Source organism: Ixodes scapularis, unplaced genomic scaffold (genome assembly GCF_016920785.2).
Source record: "Ixodes scapularis isolate PalLabHiFi unplaced genomic scaffold, ASM1692078v2 PGA_scaffold11__112_contigs__length_91849675, whole genome shotgun sequence".
In the NCBI taxonomy this organism is placed as follows: domain Eukaryota; kingdom Metazoa; phylum Arthropoda; class Arachnida; order Ixodida; family Ixodidae; genus Ixodes; species Ixodes scapularis.
Genome location: NW_024609837.1, coordinates 491,465 through 515,126, shown reverse-complemented (window position 1 = coordinate 515,126; position 23,662 = coordinate 491,465). Strand labels below are relative to the sequence as shown.

General features: G+C 47.4%; 1 protein-coding gene across 2 annotated transcripts; it reads right to left on the bottom strand.

Annotated features, from left to right (window-relative positions):
• Positions 1–311: 311 nt before the first annotated feature.
• LOC8027088 lies at positions 312–22,591 on the bottom strand. 2 transcript variants are annotated; one of them, XM_029968584.4, is made up of 9 exons: positions 22,276–22,591; positions 21,174–21,299; positions 16,873–16,937; positions 15,424–15,611; positions 12,923–13,138; positions 11,074–11,207; positions 7,500–7,694; positions 6,074–6,223; positions 312–3,118 (listed from the first exon to the last, which is right to left on the bottom strand). In XM_029968584.4, the coding sequence occupies exons 2-9, from the start codon at positions 21,246–21,248 to the stop codon at positions 1,703–1,705; spliced, it is 2,439 nt and encodes an 812-aa protein (XP_029824444.2). In that variant the 5' UTR covers positions 21,249–21,299; positions 22,276–22,591; the 3' UTR covers positions 312–1,702. The 2 variants fall into 2 exon arrangements, with proteins under 2 accessions (XP_029824444.2, XP_040069995.1); XM_040214061.3 differs by lacking the exon at positions 22,276–22,591 and adding an exon at positions 21,819–21,857.
• Positions 22,592–23,662: the final 1,071 nt, after the last annotated feature.

Sequence of the window (23,662 nt, the reverse complement as noted above, 5' to 3'; positions counted from 1 at the left end):
TCTAGGCATGAATATGGCGTCGATTCCCACAGATTCTGCTGTGCTTGTAGGTGTGAATCACGGGACCGGTCTAGCTTCCGCCGCTGGAAATTATTGACCTCTAAAGTTAGAAACTATTCACGGCTCAAAGCAGGTCATTCTGCGCGATTTCCTTCTACGCTAACGGTGCAGAGAATACATTGGTAATCCGCGGGATATTCTCAAAGAGGACGACCTAGCCGGTAGGGTGCATCACAGAGCGACCAGTCTGCCTAGCAGTCTGTCTAGCATTTCAAGATGCCAGTTCGACAACAGTGAGACAAGACAGCACGGATTGTAATGCAGGTTTTAATCCTGGGGACACCCACGCGCTCAATTTACATATTTACATGGAGATAAAACAACTGCTGCGCACGCACTTTAAGCCTAGCTCTTCAATTAAATAAAAGGCAAACCTCTCTTAGAGGCAGGGCACAGGGTTTTTGGCTGCAGAGCCACAGCTTGGCCAAGGGGCCCCATCGAGAATGTAAACCTTTGTGGAACGCTAAAACAGAGGACACAAGCCAGCCAAGTACCACAGCTGAACACCTGCACCACTAGATAACGACATAAATCTCTAAGAACGTGCAATACTGTCCAATAAAAATCACAAACGTGGACGTTACTATACAAACACTGTGTCGCACACGATGCAGACAGCTAGTCGCTCATTGCCAACACAAAGAACATAGAGCCTGCCAAGAACCTCGGTATAGAAAAAAAAAAGCCTACTCGCAGATCTAGGTTCCAGCTAAAAACAATGATAGCTAAACTGGCCCATATTTCTTTGTAAGAAAAAACCTAAAAAAATGGTCCTGCGCTTCTGAAAGACACTGGAAAAATGGAGAGGCAGACACATTCCCGTGGAAGAACGGAAGAAAACCCATAGGGTCACTGAATGTATATATAGGGACCAGCATTTCATCTTGTCGGCCGTAATGGTACCAACAAGAGCGGCTTACAACCTTGGATTCGCACAATTGTATAATTAGCTGACTGTACATTCATGAGGTGCCATTCTGTTTAGCATGTTTGTAGAAGCTGTTTCAAGCCACGGGCAAGTTTCTCCCAGCTGTCTTTTTCTATCGGAAAGCTGCACATGACGGCCAGCCTTAGGGTGGCTCCATTCAGTGTTACGAAGCCTTTAACTCCGTGAGCACTGGGCGACCATACGTTGGTCAGTAACAATTCATGCTCAGACTTGCTTCCTTTGCTGGTCCCCCGAGTCTCTGCCTCCCAGAAAAGTTGCTCCCAAAGTTGGAGATTCGGACAATAGTCTTGGTTCCAGCACCACAACCATGATCTGACAAGAAGGCTCGTGATTGGGCAGGCTTCGATTCCCTCAAACCAATCGTGCAGCTGCCGGAACTAAATGCAAAAAAGCGTCCGCTGTGTTATAGGACAGGCCTAGTTTTCATGGTACATCACGCAGGTGGGCTATCGCCACGCTGAACTCCCACAGCTTGTACGGCGGGGAGGTTGGCCAAGCTTCTCGAGAGTTGGAAACATACTACGTCTCGCTACTCCTCCCAATGGCCCTGCAAATTTCAATGCTACGCCTCACGATAAATTTAAAAGGCCAATTTGTCAACTGCAATAGCCACAAAGATACAAATTAAATATCGAGCACAAATGGGCAAAGACAAGTTGCGTCCTTTCCATAAAAAGCGGCCGAGCCGTTCCGTCAGCGCGCGCGGTAACTCGTCTCGTCTTCTTCGGATGTCAACGAAGGGTGTCGATGGTCCCGCGAGGAGTTCCTCCTGGTCTTCTTGTCCGCTCGAGACTTGGTCGGCTTGGCGGTCGTTTTGACCGCTTCTCTCCGCCAGTTCTGCCTCTTGAGGTACCAGTTCTCGGTCTCTGCCGTGCTCTCTTCTCCACGCTGACGCTCTCTTCCCTTGGCACGGCGGCTGAACCAGTCCTCCCGCTCTTTCTTCTCCTCCTCCTCCACCAAATCCATCGCCCGCTTTCCGAGGCCTTCCTCTTCCAGCTTCTTCCGAGCCGCCGTCTCGGCACCGCCACTCGGTGCATCCCCGGGAGTCGCCACTTTCTCCCAGCGCCTTCCCAGAGCCAGCGCCACCTTCGAAAGCTTCTCGAAAAGCTTGTCCGCCTTGGCTTCCGTCACCTTTTTGCCCTTGGCCATGAACTTTGCCCCGACCTGAAAGACCTTCTTCAGAGAGCCTTCGAGAAGCTTAATCGTGCGCGAGACTGCGGCGCCGTGAGTTTCATCTCGATCCTGACTGGATTGCTCCATGTACTCCTGAAACTCCGCCCTTTTCTTTGCCACCTCCTCGCGCATCTTGGTCACCAGCTCCTGGAGGCGTGGAGTCAAGTCCCCGGCCAACTCGGCGCTGTCCTTCACGTACCGGAACAGGGAGTCTAGGCTAGCGTCGAAGGCAGTCTCCATGTCGTCGTACAATGTCTGCGCCGTACCAAGAAGCTTCTTCCAAACGGACCCAGTCTTGTCCCTGGCCCTGCTCTCTCTCAGCTGCTCGTACAACCTGCGCCAGTGCTTCGAGTCTTCCACCATTAAAGCTTCCTCCGTTTCGTCCGTCGTCTTCTCAAACACGTTGTCGTCCGTTTCTGCCGTGTTATCTGGACTGCCGTCCACTTCGGTTGTCTTCTCAAACTCGTCATCCGCGTGGGTCGTCTTGCCAGACACGCCGTCGTCTGCTTCCGACGCCTGCAAGACGAAACCGTCGTCGTCCACTGCCGTCGTCTGCGAGACTGGTTTGTCCACATGTGCTTCCGCAGTTTCCAGCGAGGAAGCGTGGTCTGCCAGCGACTCCTGAAGAGGATCCCTCTCTTCCGCTGCCGTCTGCAACGGGCGGCTGTAGCGGAGCCGCGCTACGACACCCCTCAGGTCTTCGTTTTCGATGAGTAGGTGGTTGACCTTGTCTCGAAGAATGGAAACCCGACTTGCGTAAGTTCTGTCGAGGGTCCTCTCGTGCCTGGGCACCTGCTGCATCTTTTGCTTCAGCTGGCTGTTCTCCGTCTGCAACATCTGCACTTGTCTTTCGAGCGAGATCAGCATGGCTTCGCGCAGCGAGTCGTGGCCCAGTCTCGACTTGAGCTCCTCATTCTCTTCGTTCAAAGACTTCACCTGCAAGAATCAAGTGTTATACAGGGAAGTTTAATTTTTGCTGCTGTCAGCTTAACATTTTTATGCTTTTATTTAACGTTTCTTTTCAAATTCAAGTCTACGCTTTTTAACAAACGGGAGCAGTTCCATATTCTTGGTTACTAGGTTGGCCTTGCAACCCTCTAGCTTGGACAACTTCCCAATCTTTCTGGCAGCTGTTAGAATCTACTAGAGAAGTTAGACTCCAGTTTTCTATTTGCTTAGAAAACATCATGCAAGATGTCGTTGGAATTAGAACCTCTGTCCTACTCATGTACACTCCAGACTTGCATCTGTGGCCATGGAACTCCATCTCTATTTCAGCGAATCAAAATATTGAACGCATACAAAAACTATTTGTACAACTAACCTGCGACAGATATTTGGGTCAAAGTTGCTGTTACAAATATAATTTGATTTAAAAAACAAAAATTTAAATTGGCTTTTTTTTAGGTTTGTTGGAGATAGAAAGTTCTTGCTTAGGTTAATTTGTGGTTTGCACAGCCCATTCTTTTCGCTCGTAGAAACTTTTGCATTCCTGTTACCAGAAATTCTAGACTTTTTTATCCAGATATTCGACGTAACTTTCCACCGATTTCGCAAATACAGCATGTATTTGCAAAACACTGAGTTTACCAATTTTTTTTTACTTGCACAAATTTGTTGTTTTAATAAACACAATTTAAGCATGTATGCGAATTTAAGTATGAGTATGAATTTAGGCAGGTGTATAAATTTATCGTGCGTATTTGAGCTGTTGGTAAGTGCGAGCTGACTTTGAGCTGTTGGTAAGAGCGAGAGAACAAAAAAACATTGAATTGAAATTAGCATGGGACCCTTTGGCAGCCATGGCAGTCTGAACCGTGATAATCTGCAATTACTGCTTTCTTACCGTTGAAACTAAAGCCTACATGAGCATCGTAGGTCAAGAATAAACATGATGTGGCACTCTATGCATCTTTTTTCAAAGTGCCCTCTAACCCATAAAATCTTGAAATTGGGCCCAACATACCTGATGTTTGCAAACCAAATATACAAAATGAACTAGAAAACTCTAGGGGTATGCAAATAGTGATCCTTGAAACCGAATAGAATACGAACCGAATAATTGTTGCACCGAATCGAAAGCGAATCGAATAATTTTCGAATAGAAACAAGGCTGCTACTAAGGAAGAGTAAAGATGATAAAATTAGTTTATTGTTCCAAAATGTTTCTTAAAAGAACGGTAATAATGCGGCTAGACGGGAATGAGTGGAGTTCAACGATATACAAATAAAAGCTACTAAATTGTTAGAGTGCTAAACATACTATCCAGTTTCACGCGGATGCTGAACATAAAACCACAGTTGGTGGGGGGTACTAAAGAAAAGAAGCTTACACTTTCTGAGATTTCAGTAGCTGTAGCCATATGGGAGTGAGCTGAGACAGTACACTAGAGATCTTATTTTCGTAGATCAGAAAATGAGAAGGCTCGTTACGTCAGCTTAAAGGAGCTGTGCAACAATTTCAGGGCTTCAATAGTTGTGGAAGTTGATGCCGGACACTTGTGAAGTGAACTACAGAAAACAGATGTTGTCTGGATAGCCTAGTTTTTATTTAAAAAAATGAAAAAGACCCAGGTTTTTGCCACCTCTCAACTCGTGCATCGTCTTCCGGGTCACGTGCGCAGTGACGTCGATGGGGTAGGCGCGGGGTTTCGGAAAAGCTCTCTCTCTCTAGAGCCATCAGTGAGAACTCATCCGCTCGCAACCACAGGCGGGCGCAGAGCAAACAATATGGTGAAAGGAGGAAAGTCTCATCCAGGTTCGGCCATCCCCGTCCGGCCCTGTCCCCCTCCTGTTCGCAGTAGCAGATAGAGCCAACGGTTTTGTGGACCTAAGATAGATGGCGCCGCTAAAACTCCGTATAATAAAAGTTTTCTCAATGATACCAGGTTTTTGACGCATTTATATTTAGGTTGGAACGACAAGATTTATAGAAAAGTTACCTTTTATCGAGCAGGTATTTGCGCAACTTGCTATCTGTCTACTCATGGTCGCCGCTCGCGGCTGCAGGTCGGGGAATATTCAAAGTTTTGCCTCGCTATTACGCGGCGGAATCGCAACATTTCGATGACAGGAGGTGTGTTTTCTGCCATTTGTGACAAGGTGAACAACGTCAAAAGTAGAAGATGCCAATTCTTTCGACGTTAAAATCGTTGCACAGTTCCTTTAAAGTACTTATAGTTCTCATGCAAGAAAACAACCTTTTTCGCGTGTTCTGGCGCAAGAGACTCTCGTCGGCTTGTCACAGTGTTCGAGCACGTCGAGAACCGTCTCTCGCTCGCTACCTCGGTTCTGGGAGCTGCCAAATATTGTGGCGCCGCACATGCGAGAGCCATTTTGCGGCACGTCGGGCCTTCGCATCGGCGCGTTGTGGGACGCCTGAAATAGAATCTCGCTGCGCGACACAATAAAGACTATTCGGAAATTATTAGAAAAATATTCGAAACTTTCGAAAATTGTTATTCGATTCGATTAACAAATCGAATAGGGTAATATTCGATTCAATAATCGAAAATTGCGAACATTCGTACACCCCTAGAAAACTCCTTGTGATTAAAGTTTTCTTGCTTCGCAATAGAAAAAAAAATGTATGAAGAGGCACGCACATGGGCACTTTTTTTTTTTTTTTATAAGGACATTATGCAATGTTTTGAGTCACTTGCTGCTCGTTCCAGCACTTTTGACCATGTCCTCACCCAAAGCTGCCTGATTAAGCAGAAATGTGGTTTATAAAACATTACATGAGCGGAACATTTCATAAATTTTTGCCCCAAAGGCATCGAGCAACGCGTTCCACGACAGCACATGGTTGGCAACTTTCAACAGCATAGTAGGGCGAGCCTTTGGCAGTAAACTATGTTCGGTGTGTATTGCAACTGGGTTGCATCGTACCTTAGTCTCCAAGTTTGCCACGAGGTCGTCCGCCTCTTCTTTGGCTCTCTTCTCGGCAAGAAGTCTTCTACGTTCCCGCTGCTTCTTGAAATGGGCCCTGGTCCTCCCTTGGTCAGCAAGCAGGAAGCCCACCGTAGCCCAATCGGCAGACTGCAAGAAGACGCTCTGGTCACACTGGGCTAGTGACACTGCCTACACATCCGCGTCCCCAATTTCTCAAACGACAGTCCCAGATCGCCATCAATTTTAACCAACTGCTTTCTCGGATTGAGGCATCACTACTGTGCATAGGAAACGTGCTAGTTGGCTTATTTACTTGTCAACGTCATTAACCCTCGCTCGAGGTTTTAGTGGAGAAAAAAGTGCGCAAGCATGCGTGCCAAGAATACAACACGCACAAAAAAAAAACGCAACGTCCTTCGAAAAATTATAAGCAACCAGTCTATAACAAATACCAAAAAAAAAAAAAAACAAAAAAAAAAACAGCAGAGTAACAGGTATCTTGAGAAGCTGTACAGCCTATCTACAACATGAAGGAGGAAGAAGGACAATGACATTTTTCAGCATTACTGCCTTTCAGTGAAAAAACGGTGAGTGTGCAGGCGAGCTGGTCATAACTAATCACGTCATAGAACACCCGAGACTATGCTGGAAGAAACTTTTTAGTACAAGGAACAGACGCAGAAAGGGACGTCTCAAACTAAGCCAACTGCTTTATTTCTCGACCATCCACCCACAAAGCCCTTCCCAACCACATTTCACCATTTGGAACTGTTGCCAACAAAGGAGATTTCTGCGTAGAGTGTGTTTGGGAAGGGCTTCGCGGGTATACGTAGGATGGTCGAGAAATAAACCAGTTAGCCGAGTTCGAGATGTCCCTCTCTACGTCTGTTCCTTCTACTAAAAGTTTATAATTTCTTCCATCACAGTCTCGGGTGTTATATGACACGACTGCCTTTCAACTCGTTCCATACATTCTAAGCAAAAAAAAAAAGTGTGCAAACGCGCTGGTGTAAATCGAACATAATTACGGAAAACCCCGATACCAGGGAGAAAAAGAAAGGATCGGACAAATGCAAAGTCTAAATTTCTCCACAGGTGAAAGATTACTCGATATGTCATCTCCCAAATATAGTCTGAACACAAAGACAGGAAAGGACGTGCAACACAGAAAAATGACAACATTGAATTCCACCACCCACTTGGCACCCATCCCGGTTGAAACCACCTGACCCAGCCAAAAAGATCAACCGCATTCTGCTCTCTAGACCAACATGCACACGACGACACGCGTAAAAAGTTAAACCTGCCAGAAACCTTTTCAATTTCGAGACTTTCCGTTTGTCCTGTCCCCCTTTCTTTACCCTGGTTTCGGGATTCCTCCTAATTGTGCCAAGAAGTGCCTTTGGGGTAAATCAAACCGTACCATGACGTGCCGAACTTGGTTGAGGACGAGGTCGAGCGGAGCTCCGTCTTTTTTCTTCCCGTCGCAGTCGGTGTAGCCGGCCTCGCCCAGGGACACGCGGCTCGCCTCTTGGCCCAGGAGCTGACCCAGGCTGGGATTCTCCAAAAGGAGGCGCTCCAACTTGTTGGCCCAGTACTCGTCGTCCTCGTGACAGACCTGCCCACACGCGCGTAGCTGCTCTCAGATGGCTGCCAGAAGGCGTGGCAGAGCACTTCACTCGTTCCCAAGTGTATTTCATCTCAAGGTCAAAGCGGTTAGCTCCATCCGCTGCATCGAGGGCCCCAAACGGCAGGATCGAGCATCTGTCGCCGTCTCCAGGGCCAGAAAATAGTCGAGTGCAGTCGCCGACCGGTTTTTCGGACTCGGAGGGGCGATCCAAAAAATCATTTTCGGCCAAAATATTAAATTTCCGCGCCTATTCCGCTACATATTGGTTACTTTCCACTCGCTCTATGTCAATTTTAAGTTCTCGTGCAACTTCTGCTTTATGTTGTTCACCTCTCGCTCGTTTGTTATCTGTTTGATTACGATGCTGCGGTTTGTCGGCGCCTTCGTTGGCACAAACAGCCGAGTTGAAGTTGGCACTATTTGAGGACAGCATTTTGTCCACCGAGCTCGCTTCGATGCTAAGCCTAGTGGCAAAAAACCTTCGCGCTCAAAGACCGCAAGAACTGCACACGTCCGCTCTCCTCGCACTCGAAAAACATGGACCACGAGGAGAACTGGAAGAGCCATAAGAATGGGCAGGCGGCGGCCATGTTGGCTATAGCGGAACCAGAAAACCCGACTGTAGCCTCGACCCAGCTTGCCTATTGCGTAGGACGTGGTATCGAGGCCACCGGGCAAAATCAAAACCACCGAAATGAGGGCGACTAAGCTCGCGGCACTATTGCGACGGCTGTTCTGTGGCTGTAAATTGAGGAAATCGCGCAAATTAGGTTCGAAACATCGAGAAATAAGCTTTATGACGTCGGAAATTTCGGTCAATTTAATACATTAACTCTACGGGGCGATTGACGGTTGGATGAAAACGTCCCAAAAATGGGACGTGTCCGAAAAATCTGTCGGCGACTGTAAATATAAATGGGGAAAACCTAAATAAAGAATCCTAACCAATCTTTACATACAAAACTGAAAGTTAGAGCGTAGAATTCATTTAAAAATTCAGTATTTAACTACTTACGACGTTACACAATAATTGAGACTAGGGATGCCATGAACCACCCTAGGTTCAAATTCGAAAGGTTTCGATATTTTCGAACCACGGGAAGTCCACGAAGTTCTTAGCGTAGAAAGTTCGACAAGCAGCAAATTTTTTAGTCTATCAAGTTCGAAAGTTCGACAAGCAGCAAATTTCGCAGCGTAATAAGTTCGAAATTTCGAAAGGCGTCAAACTTCTTAGTTTAATAAGTTCGAAAATTCGACTTTCGTCGGATTTCCTGATATGGAAAGTTAGAAAATTCGAAATCTTTCGAACCGCTTGATTCGATCATCGAAACTTTGGTTCGAAAAAAGTTTGCGGCATCCCTAATTGAGACCCAGGTAACTTCGGAGGCGCAAGTGAAAGCGCGTACGAGGCTTTGGCGTGTTTACATGGGGCAGAAGACTAATGACAATGATAGAACTGACGCCGACAATATGCGATAGATATCACGAGGGTCACTAAGCACAATGTACGTGTGAAAGCAAAGGAGTATTAACATACGCAGAGATACAAAAAAAAGAGAATTGTGATGCTGATATGTCCAAAGAATAACGTGGCCAGAGGAGGTTTTCTCTGGTATCTTCGTCTACGCAGTTGGTTGCAACGCTCTTTCTTTACGCGCCCTTTTTCTCGCGCCGGCCCCAGGAGACCCGCTGGAAGTGAGCCGGGCCTCGTTGGAAGGACCGCAGCCAGACACAGACTGGGGTTCGGACACCCTTGGATCTGATATTTAGCTCATCATTGTGGGCAGACCTTTCTTAAGTCAAAATTATACGCAAAATACCGAGCTTCAAAAACTGGTCTTGCCACTGGGCGCGGAAGAATTTGGGGTGGGGGGGCACCAGTCCAGCAACTGCAGGCATGCAGTCAACTTTCCGAGGGGGAGGGGGCCGGTCAGGATGGCGACGACCGATGACGATGATGTTCGCCCGATGGAAGTCCCCCCCCGGGAAGTCGAATAAGGAAAAAAAACTAAAAGTTGTTCGATCCCGCTGAACGCATTACGATGTTGGTTGGTTTACGATGGCCAGTGTGGCCACGTTTATTTCGAAACAAACCGACGACGAGTCAACAGTAATTTACGATTCAAAACTCCCAAAATAAAAACCCATACTTTAGTCCCCAGTCTCAAGAGCTGAATTCCCCCTGGTCTCAAAAGCCGAATTCCCCAGAATCCTCTCGGCAGCCCTTTTCTAGACTCGTAGGGGCCTCCTTTCCCTCCGAGACGGGCCAATCGCTTCAAATTTTCCCATTGTCACGTGGTACGCTCTTACCCAATGATCAGCGAGCCGTCAACGTGACCCCCCTCCAACACCTCAACGGTCAAACCCAAATTCCTCGTAGAGTCACCACATGCTTTCGCCGCCGCCTGGCGGCGCCACCCAGTTAAGTTATTGCGTCGATTAAAAGCGAAGTTTCTACACTAAGCGGCGAAATACACCGGGCACAAGCACGCCCGCTTAAAAGTCACAAGTGCGGACAAAAGCCCAAGACAGGGGTGTTCTGGCACCCCAAACTGAAACCCCGAGACGTTTGTTAACGACCGGGGTCAGACTCTTCCCCACCGAGCCCCGCGGCTGCTCGAAGCCCCCCGCGCGTGAGAGACCAAGACGACTCTTCGTTCCTGCTCTCACCCTTTGCTGCGGGTCTGCGAGCAAACGCCCAAAAAGGTGGGCACAAACATAGGCAGATAAAGATAGACTTTTCTAAAATAAATCTTACTTATTCCCAACAAAATCCTTCGTACATGCCTCCCAAAGGCCAGACTACCGGACGAGCAACACACACTGGCAGCAAGATGACGGCTTCCGGAGGCCCCACTTGGACGTGCGTAGAGGCCCGCCCCTCATATTTCGGAAAAGAAGGTTCGCCCGCCCCTTTCCCGCACCATCGTGCGTCACTATCCCAAACGGAGCCCCGTGCCTCCGTGGCACAGACAGAGCTGCGCTGCAGCATCTCCAAAATAAAGCACTGCCAAAGCAAGCACTTGGGCGGAAAACAAAGTTTGCGTCTCTTACAGTCACGCACGCTAGCTTTGACCCGCTCGGTATTTTGCGTCTTCCCGTATTTTTCGAGGCACATGGTTGCTCCCTTCTCCTCTCGCCTCCTGCACACTCTCCCACCATGTGCAAGCGCTCAACACCTTCTAGATGACGAGGCCGCAGTGCCACATTTTTTATGTCCCTCGGCAGCACTGATGCGGCACTCTTCCCTTTCAGGAGTGCTTTCTCAGTTCAAACTGCTAATGAGACATTCTGTGCCATACACCGTTGACCGAGTATTCTCGAATAGATATGGCAACTTGTTTGTTTGGAGAGGACGGCTGCTCACCCGCCCGTCCCTGGTGTGGAGGGGGTGTGGTGACTCGTCCTGGTGCCCCACGCAGGCCTCCAGCTCCCTGTGGAGAGCCCTCAGCACCGACGCGGGAGACATCTTCAGCTGCAGGAACCAGCGGTCGGACCAGCCTGCGCAAAGAGGCGTCTTCCTCAGGGGACGACAAGAAAAAAGCGCAATCTGCGGAGGCTGCCGCGCAATTCACGCCTCCGAGACTGTTTCCCCACGGATCCGCCGCATGAGGCAGCTTTGAGAATGACAACACTAGGCAAGAATAATAGACTCGTTGCCAAAAATAAAAGCAAATTTTGTATATAGTTTGAGCAATGCACAAAAAACGACAGACCATCGCGCAAGATTTGTTCCGAATGTATGACGAAAACAAAGTTTTAGAGCTTGGCCTGACAAATGAGTCGGGGCTTCATGGACCTCAATATGCCTCTGTGGACCCCAAAGGTCTTGGAGACTAAGTGCTTCAAAAAACACTAACACCCCTCCCCCCCACAATTTTTTTTTTTAAATTGTGTTAGAAGGCTATTTAATTAATATTTTGCGGCAGAATCGAGTATATTTTTAATAAAGCCAAAAAAAAGAAACCTAAAAATGAGCGCAGAAGCCAGGTGGCCACACCCGACTGCATTTTCCTCTTGTTCTCCGGCCTATGAAGCAAACGACGACAACAACAAAGTTGCCTGTACTGTTTGTCGTGCGATTGTTTTGCACTGATATCCCTTCCGGTCCATGTTTCGCACTGAAGATCGACTGGCCGGTAACCACAAACGACAGTTGTGAAGTCCCCCGTGTTTGTCGGTCCGTGGTGCGCCCCCGTCACGTCGTCCAGGCCGCTGTACATCGCCACATTGATCCCGTGATCTGTGCAATTTCTTTTTTTTCTTCTATTAACATATTTCTTGAAGGCCACAAAATGGGGTTCATATTCTTCTCTATTTTTAATTTTGAACGTGTGCCTTAGATATTCCGCGACTTTACAGATATTCGGTACACATAGTTTGAACGCCACGCTACTATAGAAAAGAGAGTGGGCGCGACTGGAACCGGCCACTTTTCGACCGGCTGTTTTCGGGCGGAAAGAAAACAGACTCTGAGTTGCAAATTGTGTCCTGGGTAGATGGACTCTTAGAGGTCATGTTCAAATAGAAACCTCAGCAAACATAAATACTGCATTTGCACAATTGTAAAGTGCACTTCTTCCGCCAAAATCGGTGCCCAAAAATACATGCGACATACAATCAAAACCAAATACCGAAACTCAGAAAGAAAAACGCAATACTCGGTATAGGTGGCTAGCCCCATCGCCATCGTTACCGTTTGTTTACATTCGCCATTTTGGTATCCGTATCACGCGTAATCTCTCGCGTCTACAAATCGTGTCTGCCGTCTCAAGATATAAAAAATATGAAAAACTCGACTATGAGGCATTATTTCAACGAAAGGTCGTCACGCTGACGGGAAAAGATAACAACGGAGCAGCACCGCGTGATCTCGCAAACCCAGCGACTTGACGAGCTGGCAAAGTTGTTTGGAAGACGATCTTCCCAGAGGCGACGGTCGCACACTCGTAGCGGCGCAAGAAGCGCGGCACCAAAAACGCTTTAGACGAGAGCAAGGATTACCTTTGTGGACAGTGAAGAACCATCGCCAAACTCCAGCAACGAGGACTAGTCCACGGTAGTTATTTTTGTATTGGCACGCATTTCATAAAGCCTGTTCTATGAGGTACGTGTTCAGCCTTCTTTTTTTTTATTTGCGCGGCACAATCGAGGGCGCGTTAGAATCGTGCAAACACGGCACACCACCGGCGTCCCTTTGAGCTGCCTACACTCACCCAGGTAGTGTCCGACGCCGAGCCCGACAGCCGCCGCCGCCACCACGACGGCCAGGAGGGTGAGGGACCAGTTGAGCCTCGTGTTGGGGACGTGCCTGTAGCGCCGCACCCCGGGCCTCAGCTCCAGATCCGCGGGAAGGGACGCGTCCGAGCTGGCGGGCTCCAGCGAGTCGGACGACGGCACCTCCAGGTTGCCGAACGAGCTGGACGTTCCCACTGCGGCAACGACGCACCGACCACACCGTGAAACGGGGAACACAACTTCCCCGTTTGCCGACAAAATGAGCGCGTCTGTTGGATCCAATGTATCCAGGAGGAGTATGTAGACAAAACGAAGAGGTCAAAACATGAAGAAGCTTTAAAGACTCGCGCACTTTCTGAAAATGAGACCAGTGGTGGCCTACAAGGGCAAGTCAAGGACTGAACTCAACTAAATTCTGGGGTTCTCATGCCGTACCTACGAAGGCCCTTTGGCACGCCACAACGAAGGACTGAGGATTCATTTAGGCCATGTGGGGGGAATCTTGAAACACTCAACTGCAATCTTGGTTACACGATGCCTTCTCAGAAATAAGCCCGTCGAATAGACCAATGTCACCAAGCGAACTGCGCAGGCGCGCGCATTCCGGAAGTGGTGCCGCCGCCATGCTACTTGTAGTCATCCCTTCCCGGCTACATACGGCTGTGCGTACGTACATCATCATAGATTATCATTTGGCACGCCCCGGTATCACCTTAATTCTCTGGCATATTTTTACTTCATAAGATTGTGTTGTTTGTGATGCCTTACTTTCCTCAGCAAGTGCAAAAAAGCAGTTTCAGTCGTCTTATCGCTTTAGAATCGCTTTGTCGTCTGCTTCGTTTTCGTCTTCGTGAACGCGTGAGCCCACTGCAGTTCACGGGGTAATCCCACTGCGGCCGGGGAAAAAACAAAACAAAAAAACAGCGACGCCACTACTCGAGCATTCCGACTCCTCGGACGTCTCAATTACCGTGCAAACAAGTGAACATCTAGTGCAATAGCAAAGAACAAGAAAATTCGAGGGACCATCGGCTCGGTTTAGCACCACGGAACAGCATCAAATGTGATGAAAAACTGAAATTGGTGGTGCTCAGTCTTGTGCATAACGTTTAATCAGCCATCATGTAAGAGGAACTAAATAGACTTTATCGGTCAGCGATAGTTTTCTAAAAGTTGTTTCATTCTGGTTGACAGCCTGTGCGATAGAGTACAGATGAGCAGCGGGAGAAGCCTGCACACAAAGAACTGATCTACAGAAAGGCCATGCCTAACGCGCCGCAATAATTGGCATCTATCAAAAAGAAGCAACCATGCCAGATACCTGAAAGCTTGGGGTGGAGATGATTTCTTGTGCACAGTTTCTATTCAGTTTTATTTTGTTTGCGCAAGATCCGAACGCTAACAGTCGCCCGACAAGAGAAGCTTTTTTCTGCGGTCTCGACTGGTGCTCGTGCAGAATGGATCAGTAACACCAGCCCAATAGACCACCAGAATATGGATGAGGTTCGTTTGTCACATTTTTGGCGGTAAGTACGTGTTGCACTTCTAAATTGCATTACGTAATATTTTCGCGTTGGTATAGAAAAAAAATGAAGGCTGCTTCCGAAAAAAAGTTGTTTATATCAAGTGGTGCATATCGGGAATCGCTGCTCTTTTTTAGTGATTGTCCTGATCTTTTGAAGCACAGTTGTGCTTGAAACATGTCGTCGCAATAACAATTATAACCACTAAAAAACACCGAGTAAGAAGTGTATTAAAAACGGCCTCCGCAAAGCAGTGCGGAGGTCCTATTTAGATAGACCAACGAATAGGCCGCTACGGAGCAAATGGTCAGAGAGATTCCAGCTTACGGAACACTTCGGCACGCTCTATGTCTCGTGCCCTGTAATCTTACATATTTTAGCTGACGTGCAATAATTGTATATAAATTATAAAGCAAATCGCGGAAGAAATCGTAAAACGCTATTTTTCCTGCCACTCTGTCCGGCTCTGTCGACCTTTCTTTGCCATGCTTCTTTCTTGCGGGAAGACATAAATAATATCCGAGGCCTTTTTGCCTGGTGCTGTTATTATAGCTCCGTGGCATAGAACGTGTGAAGCCACCGATTGAAAACCATGAGTCAACACCTGGCTAAAAGTCTTGCGCTAACCCGAAAATTTCCAAACGCCGGGCGTACAATGCGCGCCGACGCGGCCGGAAAACTGGGGAGAACTACAGGTACCAGAATGCACCGCGGCAGCGGTGGCGTCGCACAACTCCTCGTGAGATCGGTCTATTGAGGGCGCTTCAGCTGGAACCCCAGCTTACAAACCCAGGATGTGTAAAGAGGCAGTTTGCCGGCTTACGAACTCACGTCGGCTACTGCTTCTCTACGGCATAAGCGGCATCTCGAGGCGGACTGCTCTTGTACGCTCGTACCAATCGCGACATCCTGCGAGGATTTCCCGTTTCGAACGTGCAGACAACAAAGGGGCCCACCCGAGAGCTCGCTGAAGCTCATGAGCGACGTGTGGCCAAGGGCAGACGAGTTCATCGAGTGGAGGCTGTTGTCTGTGTCTTCGTCGATGATGTCGATGTCGCTGTCACGGTTGCTGCCGCCGTGAGCGTCAGCTTCGTCCTCGTCCACGGACTGGGCCAGCGTCATTTCTCGCTTTGTGTTGGTCGTGCTAAGGGGAGAAATCCATCGCTAGAATCATCCCAATGGTCCAGAGCACACTGCCAACAGATCTATAGTCGGTGTCAGGGGAAACTCCTCCAACCCCACTTTAGCAGAGCAAATGTTGGAGAGGAGCTTCCACCAAACTGGCTAGAGTAGAACACGCGCTTGCACATTACGTCTGATGGCGTGCCAAATGGACCCTAACGGAAGCCTGTACCATATGAAAAGAATACACAACAATGCAATGTACACCCAGGTCACGGTTATCGCAACTTCTACGCTTCTTTTCGCTCGTATGGTTGTGCGTTGAACATCTAATGCTATAATGGGCACACTCCCCTAAACCAGAATTTCTATTGACGGCCTTTCGGCCGTAAGAGAAAAATGGGGTAAACCAGGGACTGCATGTTTCCGTGCTTGTACAATGTGGATATCACGTAACAATGCATACGAGTCAAAGACTGCGGCACAAGGTGCGCAGTAATAGCGAGAAAATTTAAGAAAAAATGACCGTTCAGGAGTGCTTCCATGCAAACTCGTAACCATGCAGAAATATGCATATGGACCACGAGAAACTCTCAAGAAAACATTAGAGAAGAATATAGTGCAATATACTTTTACTGGGTGCCCATAAACACCGGCTTAGTGCCTTTAAAATGGTGCAATGAAAATACTGACCAAGACACAATGAAGAATTGCATAGGATATGCTGAGTGAGAATTGTAGTCGAGATTACCATCTAGTAAGAAATTTCCTACTTCAACTTCTTTGCATGTAAAAATAAAACCAAGTTTTTAAGTTGTCAAGTCTTTTTACTACACTGAGAAAGATTATGGCAGAACGAAAAATGCTGTTTCATCATTACACTAGCTCTACTCAGAAGGATTTTAAGGTTCAGTATGCACCCTTGTGCACTAGAATTTCACTACAATAAAGTCAATTTCATAAAAAAAAAAAAAATCTTCATTATGATTTTTGCGGTACCTTCAGTGCGTGTGCCAGTATTCTAGGAATTTTTGAAGTTTGCTTTACTATCCTCACACTCTTTCTATATCTGTCGTAGAGAGGCATAGTCAAAAGAAGAACAGAAAAATCTCAAGACACTAAACTTCTAATATTTTCTCAGGTTCAAAATGTTTCTCAAATACAGGAAGTTTTCTGTAGATCAACACGCACACTATGTTAACATAAATTTCAATTCTTTTTTTCATATAGGGCAACTGCATCGAAGTGTGTGGAAAAAAAAATAATTTTGCGAGCATACTGACTTGTCAGTTAGGGAGATGTCTTCTACACGACTTCCAGCAGCACCGGGTGTCGAAGAGGATGTGTCCTAAAATGACACAAAGGCTATCAGCAATTCGACCACGCAATGTGGCTACATACAATGAAATTGTGAGACCACTCTTGAATGGAAAAAGAAAGACAGCCCAAGAGCAGTGTTTTGGCCACAGGAACTCAAAATGAAAGATTCAAAATCTACACATACAATGTTTCAAGGTGAGCACAGTAGTACTGTGTAAAAACTCAATGTACAGTGAAACCCATTTAGAACGAACCCACGTACAGCGGATTATTGTCAATATCGAACTCGCCGAAAATTTAAATAAAAATCCACGTAAAAAGTATGTTTTATAACAAACAACATATTGGCTATATCAAACTTTTTTCCCCTCGGGAAGGCTTCTAAAAACGCACAAGTGTCCCTCCCCCCTTTTCCCCAAAAAAAGGGGAAAGAAAATTCCAAAAGCTCACGGTGCAGACAAAATTGATCAAAGAGAAGTGATTCAGAAGGGGAAAAAGCTAAAAAAACACTGTATGCACGCAAAAAAAAAAAGAAAAAAAAAAAAAGAAAATTCATTTTAAAGAGGTTGCCCATGAAGAGAAGCAATTCAAAAAGGGGGATAAGCTGAAGAAAAAAAACTGCAAGCATGAAAAAAAAAAAACACTTTCCAGCGCGTCATTACAAGGCAGAAGCGAAGAGATGAGAAAGAAAGATAAGCTCTTGCTTTACAACGAACGCATCGTGCAAGTTTGTTGTAAATGGTTTTTGCTCTATCGAACTGATCGTAGCATTTTCTGCTGTGGGTTATAAACAGATTTGACTGTATAATGAAATATAAACGCATGGACATCCTTGTACATTTAATTTCTACGTAGGCCAACGGTTTCTAAGAATAAGGGTTCCTTCAATGCATCCCCACAATGGACGCTGCACGCAGTGGCCTGCACAAACCTTCGCACAAAAGGTTCGAAGGACAAAGAGCCTCCGATAGGTTTACTTCCAGGGCCCAACTTTAATTATCCGGTATCATACCTCATTTCTCTGATCTATTTTCAGTTTGTATTCATAAAATATAACTTTTTTAATATCAAAGAGGGGGTGCAGACACCTTAACATGACGCTTCAAAATGAGGGTGTTTGAAGACGTATACCGGAAACGAGAGATTTCACGGGCTTAATGTTCCGCACATTTATCGAAATGTGCTGCTTCCAGGAATAATACGACAGAATAAAATTTTTCGATCGAGAGTAATCTAGTTAGGTAGTTACGCTAAACGTCTTTAGAATGTTTCCGTTTGCTGAATTCGCAAAACCTAAGCCATCGTTAAATACAAGTTGCTTATCTTCCGCTCATGGCTGGATGGCTGTAAAATACGTACCACACAGAACATGAGTGGAGTCCCATCTTTTTGCATGTTTTCTGCTTGACCTTGAGGAGAGCCAGGAAGCTCCTATGCACTTCTTACTGCTAAACATTTTTCCATTGGGTTCTCGTTTCTTTATCGCAGTCAGGATTTAGCGGGGAAAGGAACCCAAAACCAACATTCTGAAGGTCGAAGAGAAGAACATGAATCGGGCTCATAATCGTCAACGGCTACAGGAAAAGGGAGAAAATCCCGCTGTATCTCCTTCCCAAACGGAAGTCGCCTTTAAGCAAGGCAATCGCAATAGTGAATCCTGCCATAATCCAACAACAGACACGATCTCCAATTCTATCGGTCATTAATTTCCGCGCCTCGATTACAAAACAAGCAACCCTCATGACGACACCTGTACCGTACAGTATACGCCTCAAAGGGCCCTGTGTATGGAAGCCACCAAAAGTGCCCATTATCACTTTTTCATCCCAGAGACTACAACAACTCGGACTGGACGATTCCGAAAAAACTGCAGAGTCGAGCCCCCCAGAGATAACAGGCTCGGCGGCGCAGCACTTGCTAATGGCAGTTCTTCCAGAAAGATAGCGGCGTTCATCATTGGCGAAGTAGGGGGGAAAAAAAGCCACGCAGAACACACCTCCGCAGCGCAGATAGAGATCTCGCCAACCAGTGGACGGAAACCCTGATCAGAGGCCTCTGCACTGCAGAGCGGTTGCGTCGATAGCGGTGGGCCGGCAAGATAAGCATTCAATGTCGACAAAAGGTCGAAGCGAGACAATCGAAGTTTGGGAATCCGGACGTGCCAAGTTGCGTCGGCGCTGATAAGATCCGGATAATGCCGGAGAGGAAAGTGACAGCTGGGCACCACGTGGAAAGCGGTCCGGTCACACGTGGACTTTGGTGATCCGATGGTTGCGTGCTGTCGAGCAAACCGTTAACGGCTATCAAACAGGCATTTGCAGCCTGCAAACAGAAGAGCTGTGTGGCCCAAATGACTAAGGCGCACGCCGTTTGGAGGGCGAAATTCCTCTGCGTGAGATGCGATGTGCTGGAGGTCACTTGTAGCAGTTAAATGGATACTGCAACGAAACTTTGGCATTTATTTCTTGGTCTATTCGTGTTCAAGGGAGCAGTATCACATCAAACACACCAATCTCTCCTTGAAAAAGACACGAAAAGAAATTTTAAAACGAATTAGACGAGTAGCAAAGGGCACCATTACAAACAAGGCGTCAGCCTTGTTTGTAATGCCCGTCTAGGAACCTTGACAAGTAGTGACGATAACTGTCTCACCTCCGTTCACTAGAAAAGAAAAAGGGGAAGGAAAACTCCCCTCTCTCCGAGACTTTCTTTTGTGTGTCCCAGAAGTCGCCATTGTCCCTCTACAAGATTATAGAAGATTAACTTGTCACTCAAAATTCATACGAAAGCAGCTTTGGGGTTAGTTGCAGTGGCCCCAAAACTAACGTGCTTCAACTGCTTCAATGGCTTAAACAACTAGGACAGGCACTTAGCAAAGGGCAGAGGGGGGAGGGGGGCCATGCCCCCCCCCCCCCCCCCCCCAATTTTTCATTTTGCTAGGACCTCCCACTTCCCCTTCCCCTCATACAGCATTTTGTCATGCCCCCCCCCCCCCCCCCCCCCCTTCTGAAACAAAATCCTGGCTACGTGCCTGGACTAGGACATGCTCTTGACATCAGCCTCGCCGTAGCCTTCCCGAGACAAATTAATTCACGACTGCGGAAGATGTCACGTGCTCTCCGCTGGCTGCTCTCCGAGCGCTTGCCAGAGTGGGCCGTTTATAACGAAAAATACAGCCACCAGGCTCAAAACACAAACGTGCAATTGTCATTTACGGCTATTGTGGATCATATTCAACCTATTTCTGAACCCGACGGGTCTATTTCAAATTTCATTGAAGCATCCCTTAAAGGCTGCTTCAGGCATGCAACTTAGCGCTGGAAGGGCAGAAAGCCAGTGCTGCATTGGCACTTGTGTGTAGGCAAGGTGTAGGCAGTCAGCAGTCTGCCTAATGCACCTCCTTAGCGCCGTAGTTTTGGTTCAGACTTCAGAGGGGCATTTGCCTCGCTTGAAGCAATGTAAACTGAAACCGCCTCCGAACCACCACCGGTGTAGTCGAAGCCGTGATGCGCAGCAGGCACTGTGTGTGGTTAGCTGCGTTGTGCTGGGTTTGGAAACAGGCAAATGACGGGGGCAAACATGTAAATGAGCTCTTTATTCTTTTTTTTTTTTCTATTAAACATTATATGCGGTTAATGAAAGAAAAAAGGAAGCAGTGATCAGCGGAGAAATGCGAAGCACTGTGAGATGACAAGCTTCTGACGGATGGCCCTTGCGTTCTTCCGACAGCTAGCCCCTTTGCGTTACAAGTTAACAAATTTGCTGTCGACGTGAGAGAATGACGCCTACACTTCGTAATATGCACTTGTTCAAAATAGAAGCGCACTTTATAAAGCCTGATCCTAACATTCCGAGGTTAAATTTCTCTTAACGCTTACCGCTACTATCGTTTACGAGGACAAATAGCCGAATGAAAAATTTATGACTGGCTGAATAGGAAGTTTCATTGCATACGGCATGTGAATGTAACCCACTCATGGGGCATACCGTTTTGATTTTATAATTGCAACGGCTGCCAGTGCATAGGGCAAGCCATTGACCACAATTGCATCATGCATGAGGTAGCCATTCTACCAATCAGTCATGCGTGGCAGCAAGATTTACTATGATTTATGCATTCTAGATCAAGCTGTAGTATTTAGTAGCTTATGAACTAGTTCAGAAAGCCGTAGCACATAGAATGATATGGAACAAATAGTAAAAATTCTGTCCCATGTGGTGCCTTTGAGGTCCTTTGTTGTCGCTCTAATCCCTATTGGCTTACCATGATGTCGTCTTCAGTGGGCACGAGGGTCCAGTCTCCAGGCAGGTCGGGATCGCTCTGGCCAGATTTGTCCATTGCTGGTCGGCTTGGCTATCAGGCCATCAATCTTCGAATCGAGCAGACAGCCTGGAAATCGAGCGGGAGAAGTGGTCGCCTGTTTTGCTCACTCATTGTCATCCTTATGGTGACTGAGAGTGAACAGCAGAGAGCAGCGTGTGAAGCTAGATTGCGTCAGGACAACCGAAAGACCATCCCGAGGCTGACGGTGACAATGGCGCTTCACAGTTCTTCAATCCACGGAGAATTAGTGCTTTACGATCCAAATAAAACTAAAAAAAGTAGAAAAAAAATCGCGCGAGTGTTTAACCCTGTTTGCCAGGTCTCATTCGCACACAGCTTGTCATCATTTATGTATGTACAACCACAAAATTACATCTTGATATGCCATGTCATAAAACAGACGTACGAAAAACGACCAAGTAAATGGTGTCAACAACGCACGTACGAAAAACGAACAAGTAAATGACGGCAAAAGCCAGCAAACAGACTGCAGACGAAACAAACCATAACAAACGCGCACATGAACAGCCCTGAGCGCGGACGCGTCGCAACCTCATCAAAGACAACCAGTGCGGGTAAGCGTACGGAAAGGCAGCGAGCAAGCTTCCTGGGCGATCTTGCGCGAATCCGCACCGGGGGGCAGCGATGGACAAGCGCTCGAGGAGGGGGCGCCAAAGACACGTATCCTTTCCGCATTCGCCCTCGATACGAGGCTCGAAACAACCTCAATTTCCAGTTTGCTCCAGTTGGGAGATCGAAGCCACGCAAACCAGGGACCGCCGTCCTCGAGTGCTACGTTGTCCTCGACGAACGATTCTGTCCGCGCAGTAGCCATGTGTTGCGCACCTCCGTGAAAAGCGAAGCCGCAGCTGGCCGCCGACTGACAACAACAACAAACATACGAACCGCCGCTTCGCTCGCGCCCTCCCCATCTGTGGAGTCGGTTTTCTGTTCTTGCCCCGCTTCTCAAAATCGAGTCTACAAACGCGACGGAGACGCGCCGATTGTTACAGGGTGGCATCAGGCACGAACGATCTCTTACCTGTGTCAATCAAGATGTCTTCAGGCGGCCAAGGCTGCGTCAGTGGGTGCGAGCGAATGCTACGTAAGCTTGCGGTTGACTGGTCTTGCGGGTGTAGTGTAGGGTTGCGTCATAGCAGGCGTGCTCGGTTACAGAAGGATCAACAGCCAGCGATGCGATGCTTCGCAGATTGAGAGCTGCCCGTACTGAATGGACCCCTCTCCCGAGTGTCAACAAGAACAGCGAAAACAAAAGTCACACATGGATCAGCGATCAGTCGAGATGCTGGATCTGCTGGGTATTCGGGTATTCACAGTGCCCAGTTTATTGCTTTTACGCATAGAGATTGTACATACTAACTTTTACGTCATTTGAAGCTGAATTAGGTAGGAGGTTCCGGCATCTGGTGAGTAATTGTAGCTCTGCAGGTTCGCATTGGCGATTTTCGTTCTCTTCCGTACAACGCCTCCGCACGACCGACCGCTCGGCGATATTAATTGATATGCGGCGATATTTACGAAGCCAGAACAAGTTATTTAGACAATAGCTTCTAACTACCTTTTACAAATTAGTTCGTTTCATCCAAATATTATTTCATGCCTCTTCCGCTAGGGGGCGTCAACTCGTTTTCAACGGCTACCGCCCGATCCAAAGGGCTCAGCCGTATTCATCCATCCATCCATCCGGCTCAACGGTTCGACTTCGACTCAACGGTTCAGTTTCAACTAGAGCACTATATAGCTCCTTCGGAGCAGAGTAGCGCAATCTAGAACGCCGCCTCTCGGCGACTAGCGGCGAACGCCCGGAGGTTCCAACTGCGGTCAGAAATGCATGGAGAACGTGAGAAAATCGTTGTTTCTTCAATATTGTGGGAATATACGGAATGGCAATCGTTTTTGACATAATAATGGAACATTTTAGAATAATTTGCGCTAAGTTTTGTGCCCCGCAAGGACCTGACTTTTTTTAAAAAATTGCTTGAGCGGCATCATGCAGCAGACGACACGGTGACGTCACACCATTCACGTGACCCGCTCCGGCCAACCCGAAAAGCCCATCTCCGCTGCGAGCAAAAATCGTCTGCTTCAAACGCCATTGCCTTGGAAATTGCCTTCTCAAAATTTGCACACGCATCCGATATTATTAAAACTTTGACAAAATGTTTAGTGCTTTACTAACTTCACGACAGACTAGTTTTGAAAAGTGTGAACTCGCCGTTCATTTTTTAATCAGCCGTGTTGTATCGATCTCCATGTATTCTCCCATAGGGCGGGCCGCCTCCTGGAACCCTGAGTACCACGTGACTCGCGCCGAGCCGCTCTGTCGGCCATGTTGTCGGCAAAACACGGGGTTCAAAGGATTGCGCTACTCTGCTCCGTAGGAGCTATATAGTGCTCTAGTTTCAACG